The sequence below is a fragment of the Sarcophilus harrisii genome, chromosome 4 (assembly GCF_902635505.1).
Source record: "Sarcophilus harrisii chromosome 4, mSarHar1.11, whole genome shotgun sequence".
Taxonomy (NCBI): domain Eukaryota; kingdom Metazoa; phylum Chordata; class Mammalia; order Dasyuromorphia; family Dasyuridae; genus Sarcophilus; species Sarcophilus harrisii.
The window spans coordinates 25,010,377-25,036,467 of NC_045429.1; the positions used below are offsets into that span (position 1 = coordinate 25,010,377).

The window sequence follows — 26,091 nt, forward strand, 5'->3', positions numbered from 1 at the left end:
AATTGACTCAGATCTGGGTGGGGACTGAGACAGGCCCAGATCTTCTATTGGGATCCAAAGGGGTGCTTTTGACCAGGATTTGTGAATCAAAGGTCCTAGCTTCCTGGATTGATAATACATTGCTAGGAGGGGCTGGGAATCAGAAAGAAAGGAATAAATCAATTCTTAAAGGGACCACGACCCGAATCAGTTTCTCTCTTCTACCTCTTATAATCACTTGTTTACTTCAAAAAACACTTCAAGAACCATTGCGTATTCAAGGACTTTCTTGATCTCCCTCCCTTCCCACCCCACTTGTGATAACTCTTTTTCCTCTTCCCTCCCCCCCCCCCAAAAAAAAAATTACTGAGTATTTGTTTTGGAATTTTCATCACACACACACACATATATATATATATATATATGTATATATTTTCATCATATATATTTTGTATTTATTCACATGAGCACATGTTGTCCTTCCTGTCCCCCTTTTAAACTCTGAGGACAAGGAAGTATTCTGTTTCTATCTCTGTTCCTATCTCTGTTCCCCAGTACCTAGGACATGCTTTTTATATCTTCCTGAACTCATCCATTTCTTCCTTTTGTCTGGGCAATCCATGGACAACTTGCAAAGGCATTTAATAAAATAGTTCAGGTTTTTTTTAGTTTATTTATTTTTAATACACATGGTTTTATGAATTATGTTGGGAAAGAAAAACCAGAGCAAACTAGGAAAAACCATGGGAGAGATTAAAAAAAAAAAAAAGAAAAGCAAAAAGAAGTAAACATAGCATATGTTGATTTACATTCAGTCTCTTTACTTCTTTTTCTGGATGCAGATGGCATTTTCTGTCCAAAGTTTATTGGGATTGCTTTGGATCACCGAACCACCGAGAAGAACCAAGCTTTTCATAGTTGATCATCGCAAGTTCTTGCTGATATTGTGTACAATGTATTCCTTCTTCTGCTTGTTTTGCTCAGAAATAGCTGAGTTTTTATAAAGCAGGCATACAAGACTATATCACTTTGTATAGTTCTTCACCCAAAGGATCATCACCATTCTTCCCTTCTCTAACTACCTGAACTCTTTACATAAGTTCTGTGTTGCTTCCCATCCATTGCCACACATCTACCCATTTTTATCTCTTCCTTTTGAAGGCATCTCCAACTAGAGCCAAAATTCAGTCTTGATTCTGACTTGATTAAGTCTAATTAATATCTGTGAGATCCAGTATTTCTCCTTTTAGCAGGATCAGGTTCATTTGCAAAATCTTAATGTGTGCATTCATGGAAAGTTTTCCAAGGCCTAGTATTTTCTTTCAGGCTCCTCTTTTTAACTTTATCTCTTACAAATTACTGGGTGCTTTTGCCACTAGTCTTTTTATGTTTTGGTGCATAGTAAATGCTTAATAAATGCTTTATCTAATCTAATCTATGTTATGCTATAGTTGCTACTCCCTCTGGCATGTGGCTTGGCAGATATATGGAGGTAATTTTTGCTTTTATTATCCCTTTTTAAAGATTGCTAGATGAGATTTGACAAACTTCAGGGAGATATCTTTTTTTTACAAGTCCTCACTACTGTATGTTTTCTCCATCCTTGCCTGGCCAAGAGCCTGTAACTCTTATATTTTAAGCTTTAGTCTAGAAATCTAAAACCATCTTCTTAATCAGCATTTCACTTTGTAAATCCCCCCCTCACCCCCTCCTCTCTTCAGAAATCTTTGCCTTTTTTGGCAGCCGAGATGCAAACACCACCTGTGCCCTGAGGATATTTAGTTTCTGGTCCAAGGACTCTTAATCCCTAGTCAGGCTTTCTAAATTCCTTCTGCCAGTTTTAGTGCAGAACCTGGAGCACTTCTTTCTTTTGCAAGAGGAGTCCCCCCCCCCAAAAAAAAAACCAAAAAAAAACAAAACTAAAAACAAACTATCACCCTCTTCAAAATACTTTGTAGGTCCTCATCCCTGCAAAAGCATAGTGCGCAATCCCTTGTCGAAGTATTTATTTTAACTAGTCAGCCAAAGGACCCAATCAATTTGAAGCAAAGGCATTTAATAAAATAGTTGAATTTTTGTGGTTGTTTTTTTAAATAGTTGAATTAAAAAAAACTGTAATAGAACAGTGTTCCTCCTCCATAAACCTGGGGCAGCTCTCCCAAGAATACAGATACTATTAGTGGGAAGAGTAGATGTGCCCGGGAACACATCTGTCGGAGAGGAAACATGTGGCTGGGGAGGACAGGAGGAGGGACATGGATTAGGGAGACGAATTTGGAGGTTATTGCAATGGTGGAGGTGAGAGTTTCAACATGACCCCGTATGACAGAAATGGGAGAACTGGAGGAAGTCCTGACCTGGTATAAATAGGTAGATTTATTAGAACTGACCCAAAGGACATTGGGCCATTCCATCAAACAATGAGTTTCCCTTATTGGGAAGTCTTATTAGAAACATGAGAGGATTTCAGTTTTGTATGTGTTGGTCTAAATTGCCTCTGAGGTCCCTTCCAACTCTGGAATTTGATAATAAAGCTGGAAAGGTAGCTCTGAGTTTGTTGTAGGGTAGGGGGCTGAGGAGGAGGGTGGGAGTGTCTGAGTGCTAAGATCAGCTTTAACGCTTACGTTGGTCAATGAAAGGCTTCCACCAGAACTGTGGACAAAAGATGGATATCTCATATGCTCGTATGGATGTGCATCAGGGAGTTTATGGGCAGTGTGGGTGGGAGCAAGAAGCCAGACAGGAAACCAGAATAATGAGTAGCCTGGGTAAGAAGACATTGGGTCCCCAACAAGACTGGTTCCTGAAGGAGTTAAAAGGGGAAGGGAGCTGGATATCAGAGCTATCAGGAAGACAGAAGCAGGAGGATGTGGTGACTTAGGATATGTGGAAGGAGAACAAATCAAAGGTCTTGGGTGAGAAAGGAATTGGCTGGAAGGAAGGGGATGTAAAAACAGCCAAGGTGGGCAGGGGCACAAACATAAATCCAGTTTGGGACATATTGAATCTGAAGTGCCAAAGGAAGGGTTATCGAGAAAGAGTCACCATCATGAGAGTGTTGCTGCAGAGTGGGAGGGGACCTGAGGAGCCACTGAAGCCCACTCCCCTCTCTGGGGAGCCTGAGGACCTGAAATCATGCATTCTAAGCATCAGAAGTGGGGAAAACTCTGGCACTGAATCTCTGATTCAGGGATGCTTTGGAACCTGCAGGTCCCAACAAAACTTTTGCATCTTTTTCAAATAAGTTGTCCTCCAGCTAGGGTCCATCTACCTCATACCATCATCTCTCATTTGTGCAATATCAAACCTCCTTATCCCTTTTACCTGGAGGGGAAAACCAAGGGCCTGGGGACATGGAATGAGTAAGGGATGGGACCAGGACTACAAATAGAAAACATAATTTTGGATGACATAATGGAAGCCGACATCAGGAGGACTTTGCCTTCCCCAAGCTCCCTTTGCTCTTTTATGAATGGGAATGGCAATCCTTGGGTTTCCCTCTGCCCTCCCAGAGCCACTCTAGGAGTGTGAATTGTTATCCCATTGAGGTCTCCACGGCATCTCCGCAGACTGGATGGGGCTTCTCAAAGGCAGCCAGCTGGAGCATGGGCCCTGGCAGGTCTGACCACACTGCTGAGGGTATGGAGCACATTAGTGCCAACGTGTGGCTGATGTTTCCAGCCCAATAAACCTCACAGCGAAGTTCAGCACCAGGTGGATCATTGGGGCCTCCTTTATTTTTGCCATAGTAACTTACAGCCAGTCTGTATAAAAGTGAAGGGGCTTTTTTGTAGTGGCAAGGAACTGGACACTGAGTGGGTGCCCATCAGCTGGGGAACGGCTGAGTAAGTTGTGGTCTATGAATGTTATGGAATATTACTGTTCTATAAGAAATGATGAGCAGGAGGATTTCAGAAAAGGCCTGGGGAGATTTATAGGAACTGATGTTGAGGGAAATGAGCAGGACCAGAACATTGTACACAGCAACAGCAAGATTATGTGATGGAATTGGCTCTTTTCAGCAACGAGGGGATTCAGACCAATCCCATAGATGTGTGATGGAGAGAGCTGTCCGCATTTTTCCCCCTTTTGATCTGATTTTTCTTGTGCAGCATGATAAAGGTGGAAATGACTCTGAGGAGATCGTTCCCCTAGAGTGAATGTAGCAAATATTCACTGAGCGAATGAGATAAACAGGTCAAGATTCTGTATCTACATTATGGTGGTAACCACCTCTCTCCTCCAACCCCATTCCTCCAGATGGTAGCCCTTCCTGCTTTATGTTCCTTCCTACATTATAACTACTGACCTCCCTGGGTTCTTTTATGTCCCAACTAAAAGCCTTCCCTAACCCCTCTTAATTGCCTCATTTCCTGTTTATCCTATATGTAGCCTTCTATGTGTGTGTGTGTGCCTATATATATATATATATATATATATATATAGGCACACACACATATATATTCTATATTTTTAACATTGTTCTCCTCTTCCCTCCCCCATTTAAAATATAGGTTCTTTGAGGACAGGACTGTCTTTTGCCTCTTTTTGTATCTCTAGCACTTAGCATAGTGTCTGGCACACAGTAGGTGCTTAATAAACATTTATTGAATCGAATTGATAGCTGCCTTGAGTTTCGGGGGCTAACAAAATCAACTCTCCTCAACCTCATGCTTGTACTAGCTGGGCTCTTCAGAGACTCTATATTCATTGAGTCAAGGGCTTGGCTGGTCATAAAAACCCCTGGCATTTGTAGTTCCTCCCAGTTTGGAAAAGAGGAAACTAATATGAGATCAGCCCTTGATTGAAAGGACAGAGATTATTAAATAGGTAATAGAGAGGAGGAGGAGGAGAGGAGAAAAGAAAAGTGTCATTGTCCCTTGGTAACAGCCTCATCTGCAATTCCTTTCTTTAAGATTATTAGAGATGACTTCTAAATGGACAAATTGGAAGGTGTGTGTTTCTCAGTAGTAGGGCACTGAGATAGACAAATCAATTACAAGGAACTGAAAGACCTGGTCCTGCCTTACCTTTAATTGTGTATTTTAGAAAATTCACTGAAAGAATATATTTGCTAGATTTAATATTCTTTTGCATAAGCACCTGTGATCCACATTGTCCTTATGTTCCTCCGGTATCTTTTTGTAGCATGAGGAGTCAGAAAGAGAAGAGTGACTTTTCCTAGTGCTGACCTGGGAGCTCAACAGCGGTCATCATTAGAACATAAATTATTTCATATCTTTCTTTTAAGTGCAGAGAGACTATAAATGGTGGGTTATATTTTATAAATCTTCCTTAGGGACAGGAGTCAATGTTACATACGTAATTCAGAGCAGTACATATATGGAAATTTCTCTCATAAATATAAAGCATAGAAATATTGAAATACAGTAAGGTTCTGATAATTAAATATAGTTTATTCACAAGTAAGCTAAATCTGTGCTGGGATGCTTGTTCTATACATCGGAGGCACGATTTTAGGTTGTATGATCCAGGGTAAGGAGGCTCTGTCTAATTATTTTCAGCAGGTCCATTGTGAGCCACAGACTTAAAACGATCTCTTCCTTGGTCTGGATCTTCTTAGGCTCAGAAATGAGAATTTCCATTTATGTTTTGCTCAATTGAGGTTCAGAAGCAGCTTTTGAGACATTACAGACTGATTGTAGCAGGATACTAGTAGAAGGTCTAGAGGGGTGCTCCTTTGATTTTGGTGGATCCAGGGTGTCAGAAGTAGTTTTTAAAGCATTAGCCTTTAATTGTGGTGGACACAAGATGACAAAAGAAACATTGGAGGCATCAGTGTATGATTGTGGTGGGATACCATTGGAAACTTTGGAGGGGTCATCCTTTGATACTGTTGGACATGGGCTGCCAGAAGAAACTTCAACAGGGATAGAGACTGATTGAGGCACCTGCATTTTCTGTTGATTTGCATTTTCCAAGAGGAGAGGCTTTTGATCCTCATCGACTGCCATGCCACACTGAAATTGTTCAAGGTTTTCAGAAGTATCCATGGTGTCTAGGTACACTTGCACTCTGTCCATGAGGCTGCTCTTCATTGAGGAGCCCTCTTCATCAGAAAACCAGTCCTTAGAGATTTCTAAGCTTTGGCTATAAAAAGAAATCAATGATAAGGATGATGACAAGGAGCTCCGGTCTGGAGTCATGCTCCTCCCATTGTCCGAGGTGTCTGAAGTTATGGAGGTCATCACAAAGCTCAAATCCCTTCGCTTACTTTTTTGAAGAGCTATAAAAAATGACATTGAAGACTGAGGTTCAATATCCCATATTCGAGAATCAAGTTCTGGTTAATTATATGAGCAAAGGATGAAACCAAGTTCAGATTTAATTATATGAACAAAGGAATTGGGGGATCTTTTCAGTTTGGAGTCAACAGGGCATTTCATTACTAAAACCCCAGTAGTCTCATCTCCCTAGTCATTCTGCTGTAAGTACTCCCTCTATTCCACCCAGGAAAGTGGGGAACTCTTTAGGCTTTCATGTTCAATAGAGAAGATTGTTTTAAGCAAAATTAAACTCGGCAACAAAAGATTATAATCAAGCTACTTAGGTGTGGGATGAGAGCTTCTTCTCATTCTTCCCCCTACCCCAAACACTTAAGAATCCCATAGCATCTTGTCTTTTTTTTCCTATCAAATCCATTCATTCATTTATCTATTTCTTTGTTTATTTATTGTGATCTCACCTTTGCCTATGAAGATACTATAACTAAATTAAATCAAATCATTGCATACATAAATTTGAAGGTTTTTTTTTCAGTTTGGAAAGTAACAAACATTTTGTTTTGTCATAGGTCTCATTTATTGAATACTTACTACGTGCAAGACACTGTCCTTAACTGTGGATTGTCTAACAGCTTAATGAAAAAAAAAATAACATCTTCCATATAGTGAGTTGAAAATATACTGCCAATATACAGTTAAATTTCATAAATTTCATTTTTATGAAATTTAAAATTGGGTTAAGATGAATGAATGGAGCCTAAGATTGGCTTAGTTGACTTCATTGCCATGGATGATGCTCATGGGCTGGTCACAGAGGAGGGGCAGCTCAATTGGTACAATTTGGATTAAAAAAACCTCCAAGCTGACTTTGGCTAGGGCTTTCATTATCACTCACTTTCTCAATTATGGCTCCTAACATACCATATCCTGGACTGAGAGAAGCATTAGTGAAGGCCCCCTTTCAAAAGCCAAAGTAGGGACACAGAGAGGAGATACAGAGCCAGGCTAAACTCCATGGATATTGCCATGATAGCACTCCTGCCCTCAACCAAGTTCTGTCCCCGAACTCTACTTCTGTCTCCCAACCACACCAACCAACCAATAATAAGCATTTGATAATATAATTTGATAAAAATCTATAATAAGCATTTATTAAGCACTTACTATACATCAGGCATTATTCTAAACTAGTTTGATCTTAGATACTCTTCCCTTCCCAGTTAATGGCTCCTTAAACATAGGAGTTAAGACAATCATCCCCCACTTGATTCGGCTGTTTCCCAATGCGGGAGCATCTGAAAAGAATCTCTAGTGCCCAGTGGATGACACTGGCCTTTACCTTTTTTTGTTACTGTCCCCTAAAGTGCTCCATTATCCCTTATCATACCTTCTCGCTCCCATAACAAACATTTCTTATGCATTTATGGTAAGGAATATACTGTGTGAGACACAGAGGAATACCATCATGGGACACAACACACCCCTTGCCTTCGAGGAATTTACATTCTCACACAGTTCTAAGACATGGACACAACAAAATACAAATGAGAAAGTGTCTCAGTACACAGGAGTTTTTTTCTCAAGTACCTTCTTGAAGTTCTAATTCTTTACCTCTTGAGGCCTATGACAAAAGAAAATATTATTCATTACTTTCCAAAATGAAAAACCTTCAAATTTATGAAAACAATGATTTGATTTGATTTAGTTATGGTGTCTTCACGTGCAACGGTGAGACCCATGTTGGACAATGTCAGTTATCACAAGATGCTTCTTTAGTGGGATGAGATCAGGGAGCTAGAAGGCAAGTGTGGCCCAGTGCCCTAGTCTGGCTGCCCAGAGCTCAGTGGAGAGGGAGTACACGGAGATCCTGGGACATAGATTGGTCAGTAAAACAGGAGGCTCAGAGACCTGACACTGGAAGGAAATTTAAAGGCTGTGGCAAGCCCGTGAGTCCTAAACAAACAGAGGAACTCACACAGCTAGATTTGAACTCAGGGCTTTCTGTCACAAAAGTCGGTGCTCTGACCTTTCCAAAGCAAGCTGAGGGAGTAAACTCCCGTGGCCCAATTTTCCCAGATGCTCACATATCTCCATCAGATTTGCTTGCTATTATTTATATGTAAGAGGGAATGGCAGAAAAAATGTGACCTTTCTTTCTCTTTGACCAATGAAGAAATTTTAAGAATAAAAAATAAAAATAAAACAAGGCAATTAGTTTTCTTAGGTGACATAACATCAGGGACAGCCAGATGGCACTGTAGTGGATAGAGCATCAGCCCTGAAGTCAGGAGGGTCTGAGTTCAAATTCAGCCTCAGACACTTAGTAGTTGTGGGGCCCTGGACAAGTCACTTAACCATGATTGCCTTCCACCAAAATCAAACAAAAAAAAAAAAAAAGAAATTATTTCATCACAAAATCTACATTGTAAATGCCAAAGAGCTCTAAGGACTGGATATCAGCCCAATCCCAAGGCCTCCCAAGGTGTCCTCTGCGCTATTCTTATAGGCCCTGATGAGACCGAGGTCTTTCCTAGAGACTTGTGGCAGAAAATTCTTCCTCAGACTGAGCTGGATCCACTTTGCTGAAACTTCTGTAACTTTCTATAGAGAATCCCACAATGAGAGGGGACCTTGGGGACTTCTAACTGAACAAGGCCTGATCAAGAAGCCTGTGACTGCATCCCTGCCAACAGCCTCTCCCTCCCCAGGTCTGTTCTCCTTCCTCCTGGGTGGGAAGAGCCTTTAAATGTGGGTACACTTACAGAGATGGAAACAATCCCTACTCACAAGAAGCTTATATAATCATGTTGCCCAAAAAATCTCCTACGCACCCAAGTGGAGTTCTGGGGGCAACTGAAATGCCGGGTCCCTGAGGTGGGAGGCAATGTAGAAAAGTGAAACTGACCCTCAGGGTTTTGGATGACTTTGACTTTGGGGGCAACATATGAGAATAGTGACCATGCGTCAAAACAACAAGGGAATAAGGAAGGGAGACAATCGTTTCACATGAATATTATATTAAAGCCATTTCCATAGTTATTTGATAAAATGAAACCCGTGGGCCCTACCTGTAATCCACTAGAATGAAAACATCGAGACAAAGAAAGACCATTGAAATGTGGATCCGTTATGGTACTGGATGATTTTCCCCGACTTTTTCTATCAGTTATTGTAACTCTGGAAATGTGAAATAGTTCCCTGCAAGATGTTTTAGAGAGGATATCATTTTATATACAATAGATGATCAATTAACTGATTTAAAAAAAATAGTCTAATACTTATTCTGCACATAAGAACTCAAGTCATTCTACACCACAAATGTATCCAATTAAAGTTGGTATATGTGTGTGTGTGTGTGTATAGATATTTTATATATATGTTATATATATATATATTTCCCCCTAGCTCTAAGCAGTCCTTTGGTAGTTTAATTGTCATGGCACTGAATAAATAAATTAACAAGTAGCATTATCATTTTTATTATATTGGCTCAGCCTATCCATGAGCAATTAAATAGCTATTAAAAATTAAACAATTATTTTTCTAACTATTTAGATCTGCCTTTATATTTTAGCCTTTTAAAGGACCCAAATCATGAAATACATGTCATTTGAAACTCATGCACTGAATATGGGGTAATAAAACACATAAAGAGAAGCTTCCACTATACCTCCGTTTGTAAAATAGGATGCCGACCACTATCGACAGAACAATGAAAGCCACTGCAATAACACCAACCCCAATCCCGAGAAGGGATGATAAGTGATGCAGAAAATCTAGCAAAAAACAAAAAAAGATTATTTTATGCATATATTGAAACATTCTCAGGTGAATTAGAATGACTGAATGAGGTGAAGCCTTCAACATGTAGACAACCATACACAAACCTGATCTAGACGGGATAAATTGGACATAATCAATAGATTTGATTCTGAATTTATTTGAATTGAATTTGAACACTGAATTTATGTTATAGTAAAAAAGAAAAGCTGTATATAGTGCTATCTCATGTACAAATCTCTGTTCTCTGTATATGGAAATGTTCATTTTATTTGGTGTTTGAGTTCAAAAGGAAAAAAGGAACATCAGTCTAGGCCAAACATACAACAAAACAGTTTTTATGTACAAAGGTTAGATTTTGATGTTGAGTTACAATGCATTTATTAAGTGTTTATTGTAACCACTCGCTCCTTTTCCTATTTTGTGCTTCCTTTCCTGAATAAGTGACTGACTACTAGAGGAGGTGGACATGCCCAAGACTAGGGTGGATCCGATGAGGGGGGTGGGTGCCGGGTCCACTGAGTGAAGCTGACTGGAAGCCAAGAAGTTTCTTCAGCAGAAAACAGATGGCCACTAACAAGAAGAGGGTGTGTGTGTGTGTGTAATCCTGTGGGGTTTGTGTGATTGTACTCAGTGCTTGCTCCGATTGTGTGCTGACTATAACTTCTGGGTCTAGAGCCAGTCTATGTTTATAGGGGATGTGAGGTGGTGTAGAGAGACTTCCAGGGGAAAGCAGCTGCTCAGATATCTTTTTTTAAATTTTTCAATCGTGTATTATTTTTCCAAATACATATAAAGATAATTTTCAACATTCATTTTTGTAAGATTTTGTGTTTCAAATTTTTCTCCTTCCCTCTTACCTCCCCCCTCCCCAAGGCAGCAAGTAATCTAACATATATTAAATCTGTGCAATTCTTTTAAACATATTTCCATATTTATCATGTTGTACAAGAAAAATCAGACCAAAAAAGAAAAAAAATAAGAGGAAAAAAAACTAACTAACCAAACAAAAAAAGGTGAAAATGACAACATTTTGATCCACATTCAGTGTCCACAGTTCTCTCTCTGGATGAAGATGGCATTTTCCATCCTAAATCTATGGGAATTGCCTTAAATCACCACACCAAGCCCATCATAGTTTCAGGAGATGTCTTTTTAAGCATTGTGTTCTCTGGCTCTTGTGCCCTCTTAAAACCCTTTACAACCTGGCCCCGGCTTTCCCTTTCTGCCTCATTAAATATCACTCACCCTCCTGTACGCTGAGATCAAAGTCACAATGGTCCCTCTCTTCGGTACATGGTACACTGTGTCTCCCAAGTCCTTGTCTTTGTACTTGCTGTTCCCTGTGTTTGGCACACCTAGGGATCTAGCTGCAAGTCCCTCTCCTCCTCCCCACTTATTTTATAGTCCATGACTTTGTATTTATCCTTTTTTTGCTTACATAAACCATTAGAAGCTCTGGTTGTTTCTTCTGTAGGACTATCAGTTCTCTGAGAACAGGGATTGTTCATTGTATTTGCATCTGTAGCACCTGGGATCCAGCATAGTGCCCAGTCCATAGCAGGCCTTTAAGAAATACTTGATTGATATACTATGGAGAGGTGACTTTCCTTTTTTTGTTTCTAGAGACTCTTGTCTCCTTTTGTGTAGAACCGGTGCTGACACTAAAGTCGTGTAACTAATACTTACCGAAATATGGCTTCTTTGGAAGGAAGTGGGCTTAGCAAGTGGGGGGGCTCAGAGCTAATTTGAAATGGGCAGATGAGTCCCTATACTACATGTATATGGAGCTGTTTATCTTCTCAGTGAGCGGGTGGGGAGAGGGGGAGGAGGAGAGAATTTGGAACTCAGACTTTTAAAAACAAATGTTAATTGTTTTTACATGTAACCGGGGGGAAATACAACACTAAGAATTCAAAAAAGAAAGCTAGTCCCTCCCAGCTAAGGCAGAGAGGCAGAGCTCAGGGACAAGTCGTAGAGAGCTTTTAGTCCCCAGAGAGATTATACAGCACTTTTACTCATCCGGGTATGCAGAAACCCAGGGTGACTGTGGACTCCCCGGTAAATAGCTATCAGTGCCACCTGGTGGTTAACCTGTGAAAGCACCTCAATTACCAGCGTCTCTAGGAGATCGTACTAGATGGCACCCAAATCTCATGAGCCCCCTTTGAGACGTGCTGGATGATGGGTATTGGAGGTCTTTGAACCCTAATTCAGAACCTGCCCAGATAGTCAAGGGCTCATTTCCTGCTGACTTATTGAGGGACGATGGAAAGCCTTTTCCCTACTCAATAGAAACTAAGTCCACCTAAAAGGCACAGATGGACAAAAGCTTTCTCTTTGTTCTCCTCAGCCCTTAGCACATCCTCCACAGACGTGGCCGACTTGTTCAACCTCTTCCCCGATGAACTTTGAGTGCGGAGGAAGCTATGTTATAATCCTGGGCATAATTCTGCCTTAGCTCTCTAATCCAGGATCTCGTGGCAAGATCCCATGGCTAGATCCCATGGCAAGATCCGGGGAGCAGAAGTAACCGCAGAGATGGTGATGCAATCCCTGATGTCTGAGGGGCCAGCAGCTGGATTTCAAAAATAGAGAAATGCAGATTTTTTGCAGTCCGGCTCACCGTGTATGTGTCCACAGCTACTCGGGCCTTGGTAGGGGTGCGTGGCCTGGGAGGTGGAGAGCTTTTAAAGGCAGCTCACTGGAGACGGGCAGCAGTTTTGGCCGCCCCCCGGCTCTGCTGCCTGCAAGCCCAGGCTTCCTTTTCTAGACTGATCTCCCTGGCAAAGATCACACACTGAAGCCCAAGCAGATGCCACCAGAAGCCCCTGCTTCTCCCAGGTGCTCTGCTGCTGCCACTGCTGCACAGGCCCGTGCAGCCCAGCACCTTTGTTTTTCCCATTATCGCCGCGGTTATTTGTACTCCATGCTTGAAGGGGGCCAAGGGGAAGGTGATACCTGCAGGTGAGCTGGATCTGAGGGAGGGAGTCTGGGCAAAGTCACCAGTCTCACTTTCCCCTCCAGAGCCCTCTGGGTCACGGCCAGGTATAGCCCAGGATGACAGGATGCAGGGAGAGACCACGGCCTTTTTAAGATAAGGTCTTTAACAGGTCTGTTTGTCAACGTGACCCATGACATTTGGTTCACTTTATCCATTAACCATGTCCACCTAACCCCAACTGCCATATAAGGGCAATCCCTTCTGTGGTGGGAGCCACTCCCTTGGGCCAGCTGAAGGCTCATTTGGAGGCAAATTGGGGCCGATCCAGACCCACAGGAGCAGGAGCCCACAGCAGCAGGAGGCCCACAGGAGCAGGAGGCCCACAGCAGCAGGAGACCTACTGGAGCAGGAGGCTCACAGGAGCAGGAAGTCCATAGGAGCAGAAGGCCCACAGGACTAGGAGGCTTATGGGAGCACGAGGCCCACAGGAGCAGGAGGCCCACAGGACTAGGAGGCCCACAAGAGCAGGAGGCCCATGGGACCAGGAGGCCCACAAGAGCAGGAGGCCCACAGGACTAGGAGGCCCACAAGAGCAGGAGGCCCATGGAACCAGGAGGCCCACAAGAGCAGGAGGCCCACAGGAGCAGGAGACCTACTGGAGCAGGAGGCCCAAAGGAGCAGGAGGCCCATAGGAGCAGGAGGCCCACAGGAGCAGGAGGCCCACAGGAGCAGGAGGCCCACAGGAGCAGGAGGCCCACTGGAGCAGGAGGCCCACAGGAGCAGGAAGCCCATAGGAGCAGGAGGCCCACAGGACCAGGAGGCCCATAGCAGCAGGAGGCCCACAGGACTAGGAGGCCCACAGCAGCAGGAGGCCCACAGGAGCAGGAGGCCCACAGGAGCAGGAGGCCCACAGGAGCAGGAGGCCTACTGGACAGGAGGCCCACAGGACTAGGAGGCCCATAGCAGCAGGAGGCCCACAGGAGCAGGAGGCCCATAGGACTAGGAGGCCCACAAGAGCAGGAGGCCCATGGGACCAGGAGGCCCACAGCAGCAGGAGGCCCACAGCAGCAGGAGGCTCACGGGAGCAGGAGGCCCACAGGAACAGGAGGCCCGCTGACTTGGCTTGGACTTCCCAGGCTCACTCTCCCAAGCTGTTGAGTTTACTTGAGAACACTTGGAAGGGCCCACTTAGCCCAAGCCATCCTGTGCCAAAAATCAAGTCCTAGGACTCTCAGAGTAGGCAAAGGGGAGACTCTTGCTCTCTTGGCTTTGCCAGCAGGTGTCACTGTTGGCTGCTTCTTGGCCAGCCCACTCACCCGGACGTTTGCGTGTTCCCATTGGTGTAGACGCGTCCACCTTCTACCTCTCAGACCTCCTTTCTAGGGGTGCTGGCCCTTGTTGACCAGGACCTGTGAAGAGCTGTGAATCTTTTTTGTTTTTTACTTCAGAATTTAGCTCCGAGCCCCCACCTGCTGGTGCCTCCTGTCTCTTGTTGAAGAAGATGCTCTGTTTTAGTGAGGGCAACTTCCTTGGCTTAATGAAGATGGTTCCTCAGATGAGCAGAAAGCGGGCTACAATACTGCATGCAGAATTTTTACATAATTTCAAATTTTTGAGTAAACAGCCAATACTTAATCACAGGGAACACCTACCGAATAGCTTCACGTCCACTGTTTCCTAGACCCCGGAACTAAGTCCCTCTCCCTACCCTAGACATAGGTTTGTTCTGAATCCGAGAATTCTAGATTATATACAATCTGAACACTTCCTTGACCAGCCAAATGAGTGTAAACAACACAGTTCCCGTAGTGGGGTTGATTCATACTTTCCATGGCATTGGTCATCAGGTATGGAGGAATTAATTCTGGACTCATGGTTTATGGCTCAATATAACCCAAGAGCATGGAATGGAGAAGCCAGTGGGAATTAGATTTTGTTATAGTTGTTGTTTCGGTTTTCCGGGCTGTCCAGTCACAGCTTCCCCTTATTAGTGCAAGGTGGGTGGAATCAGCACCCAGCCCAGCAAGGAGCTGTTCCCCTCCTGGTTGTCTCTTTGTCCCCTTCACTTGGACCATTACTACCATTGCTGTTCCATCACATCATTTCCCCAGCCCAAAGCTCCCACTGCTCCTCAAAGGAGGAGAAATAGCTGAGAGCGAGTGGCCTCCCATCACTATTGGGTCGCACGGCCCCAGAGGCAGTGCCATTTATTTTGGAGAACTCCTCCCTGGTGGACTTGAAAGGGTTCCTGGATGAACTGCACTAGATGCTCAAGAGTCCATTATGACGGACTTTGTGCTCTGGCAGGACCAGGAACTGCATATGCTAACATTTTTGGCGCCCCAGTCAGTATTTCATTGAGAACCGAGCAGCCCTCACTTCAGGACGACTAGTAAACAGCTTTCAGGATAAGGTCATCAAAACCATATTGACAGGGAACCCTAACCCTAACCCTTTGTACCGACCAGCCTGGACATCCCATCATGGGAGTATTGAGGAGCCTGCAGTGTAGGAGCTGGATAAGATTATTCAGGGAGGCAGAGCTGGCACTCAGTGACCTGTGTGCAATACTCAAGGTGACAGAAGTGAGGGTGGGGTTAAGATGGAGGCTACTACGTATCACATCCCATCACTCTGCCCGGGGCTCAGGTGATGAGAAGGATGGCTGGCCACTTTCCTCTCACTCCCATCTTTCCAGTCTGGCCTCTGGGGTATCTCTTCATATTGTTCATATGAAGCTTCCTCATCCCAAAGGTGTAGGGGGCTTAAACCCTCGTGGGGTACCCACATATCCAAGATAAGTTTATGGGCCATACATTGGCCCAGCAGGAGGGAGGGCCCCAAGCTAACCACTGGGGCCTCTAATGGGTATCTGCTTAGTCTAGGCCCTGCTACAGATCTAGCTGGGTGACTGAATCAAGCCAAGCCAATAAGAATTTATAATAAGCAGCGCACCAGGCATTGCACTAAGCACTTTACAGAGATATATATGCATGTATAGAGACATATATACGATGTACATATAATAAATATATATGTAATATACTAATAAAAATATTGTTATAATGGCTCACACTTCTATAGCGCTGCAAACCAAGGAACTCATGATCTAATGTAGGAGGCAACATACAGACGATTATGTGGGCAGGCTAATTGGAGATAGTTGAAAAGGGAAAGGCTTCTTACTGAATGGGGCACTGGGGCTAAGATGGAAAAGAAACCAGGAGGAGGAGATGAGAGGAAAGAGGAAGAGAGGGAGGAAGAGAGCGGGGAGAAAGGGAGAAAGGGAGACAGATAATTTTTCAACATTGACTCTAGTAAGAATGGACAGATTGACCAACTCTTCTTGTGCAGCAAGATAATTGTATAAATGCTTACATTGGATTTACATATATCTTTACCATGTTTAACATATATTTGATTATTTGCCATCTAGGGGAGAGGGTAGAGGGAAGTGGGAAGGAAATGGGAATACAAGATTTTGCAGAGTTAATGTTGAAAAATTATCCTTGCATATGTTTTGAAAATAAAAAAAATTCAAGAAAAAAAGGAAAAAAAAAAAAGAATGGACAGATTAAGTGAGGGTTCTTTGAGGGTGGAGAAGAATGGATTGTTTTTAGGCAAGAGGGTACTGGCCGTTTTCCATTTTCCCTCAAATTACTGGCACTGCATTGATCCTATTCTTTTCCAAAATGGCATTTCACCCTTGCTGATGGGGAAGAGGTAAATGTAACAGTGGATAGTGGAGGAATCAGCAGCAAACTTCCCTATTCTCCTTCTGTCCTCATCCCCTCTGGGGCCAAGGGCAGAGAAAGAGATAGCATAGGAAGGGCCGAGCTTCCATGCCAGCTGTGAGACCAAGAACCCAGAGACTCTTGGCATCAGACTCTGGGGTTTCTGATGCCAGAAAGAGGCCTGGCATGGGTTTGAGTAGCACTGGGTATGGGGAAGTGGAATGCCCCAATCCTGGTGACATGGTCAGGCCAGGACAGAGAACGAATGGCAGAGCTTAGGGTCAAGAACTAGACCGAGGACTGGGCTGGCACTGCTGCCATGGTGAGTTACAGGGATGGAGCGATGTCCCTCCCACTACCGAGCTGAATCAGGAGTGCCAGGCTATCCATGGACACAAGCCTCTGCCTCTTCCAGGCACACAAATTTCTCTTCCTGAGGCATGAGGAAGTGGTTGGGCAAGATCGAGCCAGGGAACGAAGGTCGGGAGTGATTCGTATAGAGCTATCTAATTTTAACTGTTGCCTAGTGTTTAGCAGTCTCTAGACTTCAGAGCCTGGGTCAGAGAGGATTTCATCCTGTTAGTGTGACTGAAATACTTCTGGGATCCCTTAGGATAGCCAACAAGTACAAATAAAAAGTAAAAGAGTTTGCTGGAGCCAGCTCCAACCGGCTCCTAAGAACCAGTTGTTAATTTTAAAAATTTAATTATTTTAATTTTTCATCAGGAGTACTTTTATACCTCAGAAAATGCTACAAACCTGGGCTTGATTTATCATTTAGTTGATCACCCAGATTTAAGAAAGTGATGGAGAAAATTTTAATAATACAGATTAATCTTAAAAATGTATCCTGGCAACATTTAGAAAGCCAGTTGTTAAATACTTGCCAGCACACTCCTGCATACAGCCCACACCAGTATCATACTGCTTACTAGTTATCTTTTGCCCCTGAGTAATGTATTTTACACCCAATATCATCTGTTAATGACAAATCTTGGTTATATACTGAAGCTGTGGTAAACAAATGGAATATATAATAAGCATTTCTAGGGATTATAAAGTCCTGGAAAGATTATGAAGAGTTTCAGGGGCACAGGTGGTTTTATTTTAATCACTGTTGCTGATTAAAGGCAGCTAGGGATAGATAGGAAGGTTTGAGTTCAAACTCAGCCTCAGATACTTATTAGCTTAGTATTATACTTAATATCATTCTGGCCAAGGGTGTTTACATCAGGTTCTTCAGCTATAAAACCTAATCTCAAATCTAGTCCATCTCCACTCAGCTGCCAGAGTGCACTGATCTGTCATCCCTCTCCCCAACCCTACTCTATAAACTCCAGTGAGTCCCTATTGCCTCTGGGAGCCAACCAATACAAGGGTTTCTGTTTCTGTTTCCTGGCCTTTTGTGCTTTCCCAACCTTCTTGCACCTAACTCCTATCCTCAATCCAATGGCCTTGCCCAAGACATGCCATTGTCTAACTTTGGGCATTTTCGCTGGCTGTCCCCCATGTCTGGGATGCCTTCCTTCTTCATGGCTACCTCCTAGAGTATCTGGCTTCCTTCAAGTCCCAAATAAAATCCCACCTCCTAAGGAAATCGTTCCTAATCCCCTTTAATTTTAGGGTCTTTCCTTTGTGATCATGTTGTCTCCCCACTTAAGCTGTGAACTTTATGATTTGGGGCCAGTTGGGTAGCACAGTGGGGAATGTGTCAGGCCTAGAATCAGGAAACCCCTGTTCCTGTGTTCAAATCTGGCCTCAGACGCTTCCTAGCTATGACCCTTTTTGCCTCAGTTTTCTCATCTGTAAAATGAGTAGAGAAGAAAATGGCAAACCGGTATCTTTGCCTAGAAAACCCAAAGGGGATCACAAAGAATTGGAAATGACTGAACAACAATTAACATCTTTATGTCTAGGGGAAATTTTCTTAATCAAATTAAGGATGTAGGCAATCACTAAAAATAAAATAGATTAATTTTGATGTCAAGTAAGGAGAAGCATAAACCACAAGGGCTCTGGGGTTTTGCTATTGATAGATGCATAAAAGCAACAGGAATTTAAGGTAGATGAGTGGAGAACACTGAACTTACCCTTCTCAGCCTATCTTTTATTCTAGATCCAATTCATTTGCATCCACACTAGGGAGCATCTTGGGAGTATGTCATATTTTCTGAATCCTAAACTAAGATAGTCAACTGACTTAGATCTCTAAGCCGGAACAGAAGATTTGAAAAGAAAAGACATATAGAGTTTAAAATGTCTACTAGACATCCAGTTTGAGAAATCTGAAAGAGATGTAAGATTGAAAATCAGCTGAGAGATTTGGGCAAACTAAATAGATTTGAGAATCATTAGCATAGAGATGTCAATTAAATCCATGGCGGTTGATCATCATCATCCTGAGGGAGAAGAAGGTCCAGGACAGAGCTCTGAGGGTATGACCTGGAGGAGGATCCAGCAAAGGGAGCAGAGAAGGAGTGATAAGACAGGTAGCATTTGTCATTATCTTTCACACAGTATTAGAAGAAGAAATTAGTTTTACCTGTTTTACCTGAGGGTAATCATGTGTTCTGGTGCCCAGAAGAATTGTCTCCTCTGCTCTGTGGTGACAGACCATTTCAGATAAACGGCCAGTCTGGACCATTTCACAAGCACCACTTTGGTCCTCAGATCATCTGCTCTGAGGTTTGTCACTATTTATTCATATAAAAAGATACCAATACATCCCAAATAGATCCTTCAATGATCAAGAGACAACTAAATTATTTTACTGGGGTTTTTTTTTTTGCTTCAATTCTTGAAAAGAACAAATTGATTTAGACATATTCTGGATAGACCAAAATAAAAGGCAAAGTGAGTTCTTTTCTGCTCCAAACACTGCCTCCTAATCCTTGGGTAATGTAGGTAGGGTTGATTAGAAATCACAAAGCCTCTTATTTATGGATGGTCAAGCATAACTGAAAAAAGTTTCTGCTCCAAATATCGATAGCTGTGGCTGATGGTGATGGCAAAGGTGTCTGCACTTCCTGTGAAACTCAGCAGTTTCCTTCTTAGGAAGCTGAAGACTTCATTCAAACAGAGGAAAAACACAGTTTGGTTTGAGGAGTGACGGCCTCATTCAGGTTGCTCTTTGGAAGAGGATTATTTCTAGTTGGATTCCCAGATGCTTATAAACACGCCTTGTCTCTTCTTTGATCACTTGATCCACCCATCCATCACTGACAAATCCTCTGCCTTTTGTGGCCAAACTCCTTGAGAAAACTGTTCCTCCTTTGCATCTTTCTATAGATTGGCTTTTGATCTCATCATTCAGCTCATGCTATTTTCTCTCTAGTTGCCAATGATCTTGTAATGGCCAGATCCAATGGCCTTTTCTCCATCCTTATTGGATGAGGATCTCTCTGCAGCCTCTAGCACTGTCCATCACCCTCTTCTCTTTGATACTTTCTTCCCTCTGGGCTTTCATGATGCTTCTCCCTCAATTCTCCTTTCCTTCCTCTGTCTCTTTGTTGGATCTTTATTTGTGTTAACCATGGGTGTCCTCCAGGACCTTCCTCTCCCTCTCATTTTGTGATTTCATCCATTTGCTTTGATTCTGCTGATGAATCTCAAATTTACTTAGCTAATTCTAAGCTTTCTGCCATCTCCCAGGATTGCATCTTCAACTACCAATTCCACATCTTAGATTGGATGCTCTGTAGACATCAGTAACTTTCCCCCTAAACCCTTCCCACTTCCAAATTTTCTTATTACTGTCAAGAGTACCACCATCCTCCCAGTCTAGCAAATTAGGTCTTTCCCCGCCCCCACATTCATCTGTGGCCAAGGCTTGTTGATTTTACTCCCATCACATCTCTCACAAATGCCCCTTTCTTTCTTCTGCTACTACCACCATTGGTGCAGGTTTTCAGCACCTCATAAATGGACTATTGCCATGGTGGATCTGTCTACCTCAACTCATGGTCCATTCCAGCTCACCCTCCTCTCAGCTGTGATTTTCCCAAAGCACAGGTTTGACCATGTCAAATTCCCCCCCACCCCCATAAAATGAGTGACTGCCTATCTCTTCCAAGAGGAGATATAAAATCCTTTTGTCATCCAAAATCCACCCTAACCTGGCTTCTCCAAAATTTCCCATCTTCTTACACCTTCTACCATACTTGTACTTCATTCAAATCAGGGAATTGCTCCTTATTCATCCTATAACAAAGACAATCCATCTCCAAATCTCTTATATTTTTCACTAGTTTTTTCCAAACCTGGAATATTCTCTCTTTTCATCTCAGGCTTCTTTGACTTCCTTCAAATCCAAGTTAAAATCCTACTTTCTACTGGGAGTCTTTTCTGATCCCTCTTAAGTATAAAAAAAGATATAAATTGTTTTTATGTGTTATTAAAATTCAGAAAAAAATTATGAAAGTAAAAAATCCCAATCCCTTCCCTATGGGAGTTTATATTCTAGTGTAGGAAACTGCTTTGCAATTTATAGTCACAGAGAGTTGCTTGGAGGAATGATAGGTCAATTAAATTATCCAGGGTTGCAGAAGAAGTATAGGTCTCAGGTGGAATTTTTTTCTCCTTCCATCTTCTCTCCCCAGCATGCAAACAATCTGATATATGTTATACATGTACAGGACTTTTAAACATATTTCCATATTTGTCATGTTGTGCAAAAAGAAAAAAATCAGACCAAAAGGGAAAAAAACACAAGAAAGAGAGACTATATAAAACTGGACTCCCTATTGTATATAGCTTGTTTTTTTTTTTTTAATATAATAAAATTAACATGTAGCTTTTAAATCTATCTAGCTTGTCTTTTTGGCCTTTCTTTTATTCTCCCATGTGCATTTTAAAAAATCCTTTTCTTTTCTTTTTTTCTCTTCCTCCCTCCCTTCCTTCTTTCCTTCCTCCCTTCCTCCCTCCCTTCCTTCCTTCATTCCTTGCTTCCTTCTTTCCTTCCTTCCTTCCTTCCTTTCTTTTTTAAGATCCTTTTTTCTTTCTTTCTTTTTTTTTTTATACTGGCAGCCCCTAGAATGGATCTTACTCTGACATCTCTTAAGGCTCGTTCCCTTCTTCATTCTCCACTTAACATAGGAAAGAGTGGACCCAATAAGGACAGAAGCAACAGAGTTTTGTGTTTATGGGCCACATGTCAATTCAAGTGGAAAAAGTAGGCCACTGGTGCTGGCTCTCCCAACCAGGAAAGCAGCCGTTGCATTCTCACTCAAACCCAGCCAGGTGGGAGAGAGGGGAAGGTTCACTTCTGCTGTTTAGTGTTTTTAGAATGCACATTCAGTTCTGACTCAGCAGCCAACCAGCAGTCCTTTTCTTCACCATGTGGTAAGCAGTCAGGAAACGGTTTTGAAATAATGCACACTTTCTAAAATGGAGACTGGGGCCCTCCATTACACGTTATCACATATTTACAAAAGCAGGCTCATTTAGCCTCCCCATGTGGTTTGCTATACATTTGAAGATGGAGCAAGTCAAACAGAGAGACCCTGATCTTCTGCCTCCAAGATCTAGAGCTTTCTCCTGTACCATACCATTTACACCTTACCTTCTATTAGCATTTAAAACTATATTGATTCTCATTTTTTCCTTTTTTGATCTGATTCTTCTTGCGCAGCAAAATAATTGTATAAATACGTATGCTTATATTGGATTTACATATATTTTGCCATGTTTAACATATATTGGATTACTTGCCATCTAGGAGGAGGGGGTGAAGGGAAGAGGGAGAAATTGGACCACAAGGTTTTGCAAGGGTCAATGATGAAAAATTATCCGTGCGTATGTTATGAAAATAAAAAGTTTCAATTAAAATAAAAACTATATTGAAAGGTCTCTGCTCTCACTTTAGAAGTAGGGAAATACAGGTGAGGTGTGTTACCTAGTCCTCCAGACAAGAAGCATTGGTTAGTTTTGTTATACAGCTTCTTTCCTGATTCATCACCCCTACCACCAGCAGCTAGTGTCCTCCTGAAAACTCTCTTGTATTCATTTTGTAGATTCCTCAAAATATGTATATAGATACACGTTGTTCCCTGAGTTAGAATGTAAGCTCCTTAAGGGCAAGGCCTGTTTAATTTATCTCTTTATCTAATTTATCCCAATACCTGGCATAGCGCCTGACACACAGTTCATGCTTATAATAAATGTTTTTTTAAGACTTTGTTCCAAGGGATATCTCCCTGAGGAAGGAAGGAAAGGTATACATTCTGAAACAAATGTGATGTTAGAAAAAAAAGACATTGATGTAAATAAGAAAAATTAAAATGAATAAATAAGCAAAACACAAAATAAAAAGTAGATTTAGGATTCCCCCTCTTCTATTTCTTGTGCTGCTTAGTGGGAGGACTTAGAAGAAAGCTCAATCTACCACCAGGGAAGGATACTGCCAGGCTACTGAATTTTCTCCCCCTTCCACCATCTGTCTTAGTTTCCCTGCTCTCCTAAGCAAATAGAGTCTACAGCCCAGCTTTTAAGGTTTTTTTTTTTTTTTGTGATCCTATAAGACTCTTTTATACTCAGGACAATCTATTTCCTTTGCTCTTGGGCTACTGGAAATTGTTTCTTATTAACTATGATAAATGGAAATCAGGCAAAGCTATAAGACACTGATAAGAATTGGCACTGAGGCCCTATTTTAAAATCCACATGTTCTCACAATGTCATTACAACAGACATATATATTTATTCCTCATTTTACAAATGGGGAAATGAAATTCAAAGATGTTAGTTAACTTGCCTATGCTCACACGGCAAGTAGATGTGAATGCTAATCCCAGTTCTCTTTCCAGTACACTATGCTACATCTGTCTTAAGTGAGTGTTTTTCTTGAGGGAGCTAGAGAAACCCTAAATCATATAAAGCACAAGACTTCCTAAATATTATTGAATTTCTAAAAGTGTGAATTAACTTAATATTTTAAAATTCAATGGAATTGAAGGAATCTGAGAAGATGGCAAAATAGGTTGGAAAATTCCAAGCTCTCTAGATTTTCCCCACAAACAAAGCAAAATTGTGCTTCGGGGTGAACACAGACAAGTGAAAAACAAGTAAGACTTGGGGCAAAATGGGGTCCTCCTGGACAATCGGAGAAACCCTGAAGAAAGACCCCAGGATATAGCTTTAACTGGGGTGAAGTGGAAACACCTCCAAGCTAGCTCTGCAGAAACTGCCATTGGGAGCCCTCTGGCTAGTTGGGTTTGGAGGGAGTCTCAGTCTGAAAGGGAACTTTCACTTCCCAGAGGGCTTAAGGAGTCTAGAGTCTCAATCTGAGAATACCAAGAGAACTTCTGATGATCAGAAACACCAGGTCCAGCTGTGCTGCAGAGATATTGTCCTGGGGGACAAGAAATTAGCACACCCAGTGAGCGCAGAAGCAATGGATGCTCCTGGTTTGGGGTACTTACAGGAGGGTGGAGCTTTTGGTTTAGGGTTCCAGGTCAGAGGGATGAACTGAAGTGAAGTCAGAGGCAGAAATCCCCTCAAAAGTTCACATAGGAAAAAACATGCGCAGGCAGAGGAGAAAGAACCCAATCACAGAAACTTACTATGGGAAGTTTTTCCAGGATTCATCTTCAGAGGAGGACATTGCAAAGAAAAAGTCTTTCCTACTCCAAAGAGTAATGGTAAATGGCTATTTGCCCAGAATTTACAGAAAAACTAAAAAAAAAACTTTTAAAAATCAAATGAGAAAGATTAAAGAAAAATGAAAATAATAATGATGATGATGATGATAGCCATTCATGAAAAAAGGTTATGAAAAGTCAACCACTTAGAAAAAAATATCCAGAGTCTTAAAGAAGAAAATAAGTCTTTCAAAATTAGAATTGGACAAGAGAAAGCCATTGAAGCTATAGGAAACCAAGAAAACCCCCCCAAAATATAAAGAATGAAAAATTGAAACATCTTATAAGAAAAACAACAGATTTGGAGAACAGGTCAAGAGAAGAAAACATAAGAATAATTGGACTATCTGAAAATTGTGACCAAAAAAGGAACCTTGACACAATAATTCAAGAGAAAATTGTCATGAAATAATAGAACAAGAGAGGAAAGTAGAAATAGAAAAAAATCTATAAATCACTACCTCAAAGAGATCCTACAAGGAAAACATATAAGAATATTATTAAATTTTGAAAACTCCCAGACCAAAAAGAAAATTTTACAAGAAACCAACAAACAAAAACCCAATTTAAATATGCTGGAGCTACAATTATAATTGTACAGGATCTATCAGCAATGATTGTCCTGGAATATTATATAGTGACAATCAAAAGAACTAGAACGCAGCCAAAAATATCATATCCAGCAAAACTAAGCATAATATTGAATGAAAAAACATGGACATTTAATGAACTCACAAATTTTCAAGATTTTGTCTCAGTCAAACCTGAACTCAATAGAAAATTTATTATATGAGAGACAACATCAAAGACTAATTTTAAGGAACTCAAGAAGGATACACTCCTTATGTTTTATACAAGGAAATATAAACCATATACTTAAGATTGACATTAGTAATTAGGTAGTTCAAAAGAAAGATTAGGGCAGAGTTGAGTATGATGTGACTTTCTAGAAAGAGATAAAATAGTAATTATGTTATACAAATGGGATGCAGAGGAAGAAATGACAGAGGCATTCAGTGGGGGAAGGGGACTGGTAGTTATGAAAACCTACTCACTTCAGGTATGTATTAAATAAGGAATAATACATATATGTGTATGTGTATACAAATAAATACACACCATGATGGTTATATAAGCCTCTAAAATCTATTAAAAAAAAATAAAGGGGGAGGGAATATGATAAGGGGAGGGAAACAGGATAAGTTGAAGGGGATAAGATAAGAGAGGGATACATGAGTAGGTGGAGGTTAAGTAATAGTGAGGCAAATTAAGCAGTGCAACTAAAGTAGAAGAGTTAGCAGGGATAGAAAATAAGAGATATATACAAACACAACTACAAGGATTAGGAGTATGTATATGTGTATATAAATATATGTACCTCTGTGTGTATGTAAATACGTGTGCATGTGTGTGTGTGTGTGTGTGTGTGTGTGTAAATATATTTTGCTTAACTGTAGCCTACTTGGGTGAAATGGGGAGAGGATGAAAAAGGAAAAATAAAACGTATACAACAGCGAACAAAAGAATAATCTACAAGAAAGCAAAGATGGATAGTCATGAATATAATGTCTTCTATTATTATATATGCTTTCTTGAAATGGAAATTTATTTTTACATATTTTGAATTTTCCCTGATGTTCTACTGGGTACATGACAATTTTTCTTTCATTTCCCTTTTTTTGGGCCTTTCTTTTTCTAATTTTTCTTATTTTGTATTTAGTTTTAAATAAAGCTTTCTAGGGCTAGTCTATAAAGTAACAGAGAAGTTGGGA

General features: G+C 41.5%; 1 protein-coding gene across 4 annotated transcripts in view; it reads right to left on the bottom strand.

Annotated features, from left to right (window-relative positions):
- Nucleotides 1-5,375: 5,375 nt before the first annotated feature.
- C4H1orf185 (chromosome 4 C1orf185 homolog) overlaps nt 5,376-26,091 on the bottom strand; it is a 30,458-nt gene continuing 9,742 nt past the window's right edge. For 3 of the 4 annotated variants that reach the window (XM_031969143.1, XM_031969142.1, XM_031969145.1), the window contains 4 exons: nt 9,895-10,000; nt 9,293-9,422; nt 7,812-7,845; nt 5,376-6,226 (listed from right to left, as the gene is read on the bottom strand). In XM_031969143.1, coding sequence (XP_031825003.1) covers nt 5,586-6,226; nt 7,812-7,845; nt 9,293-9,422; nt 9,895-10,000 — 911 coding nt within the window. In that variant the 3' untranslated portion in view covers nt 5,376-5,585. The remainder of the gene's footprint in view (nt 6,227-7,811; nt 7,846-9,292; nt 9,423-9,894; nt 10,001-26,091) is intronic. The other variant, XM_031969144.1, reaches the window with a different exon arrangement.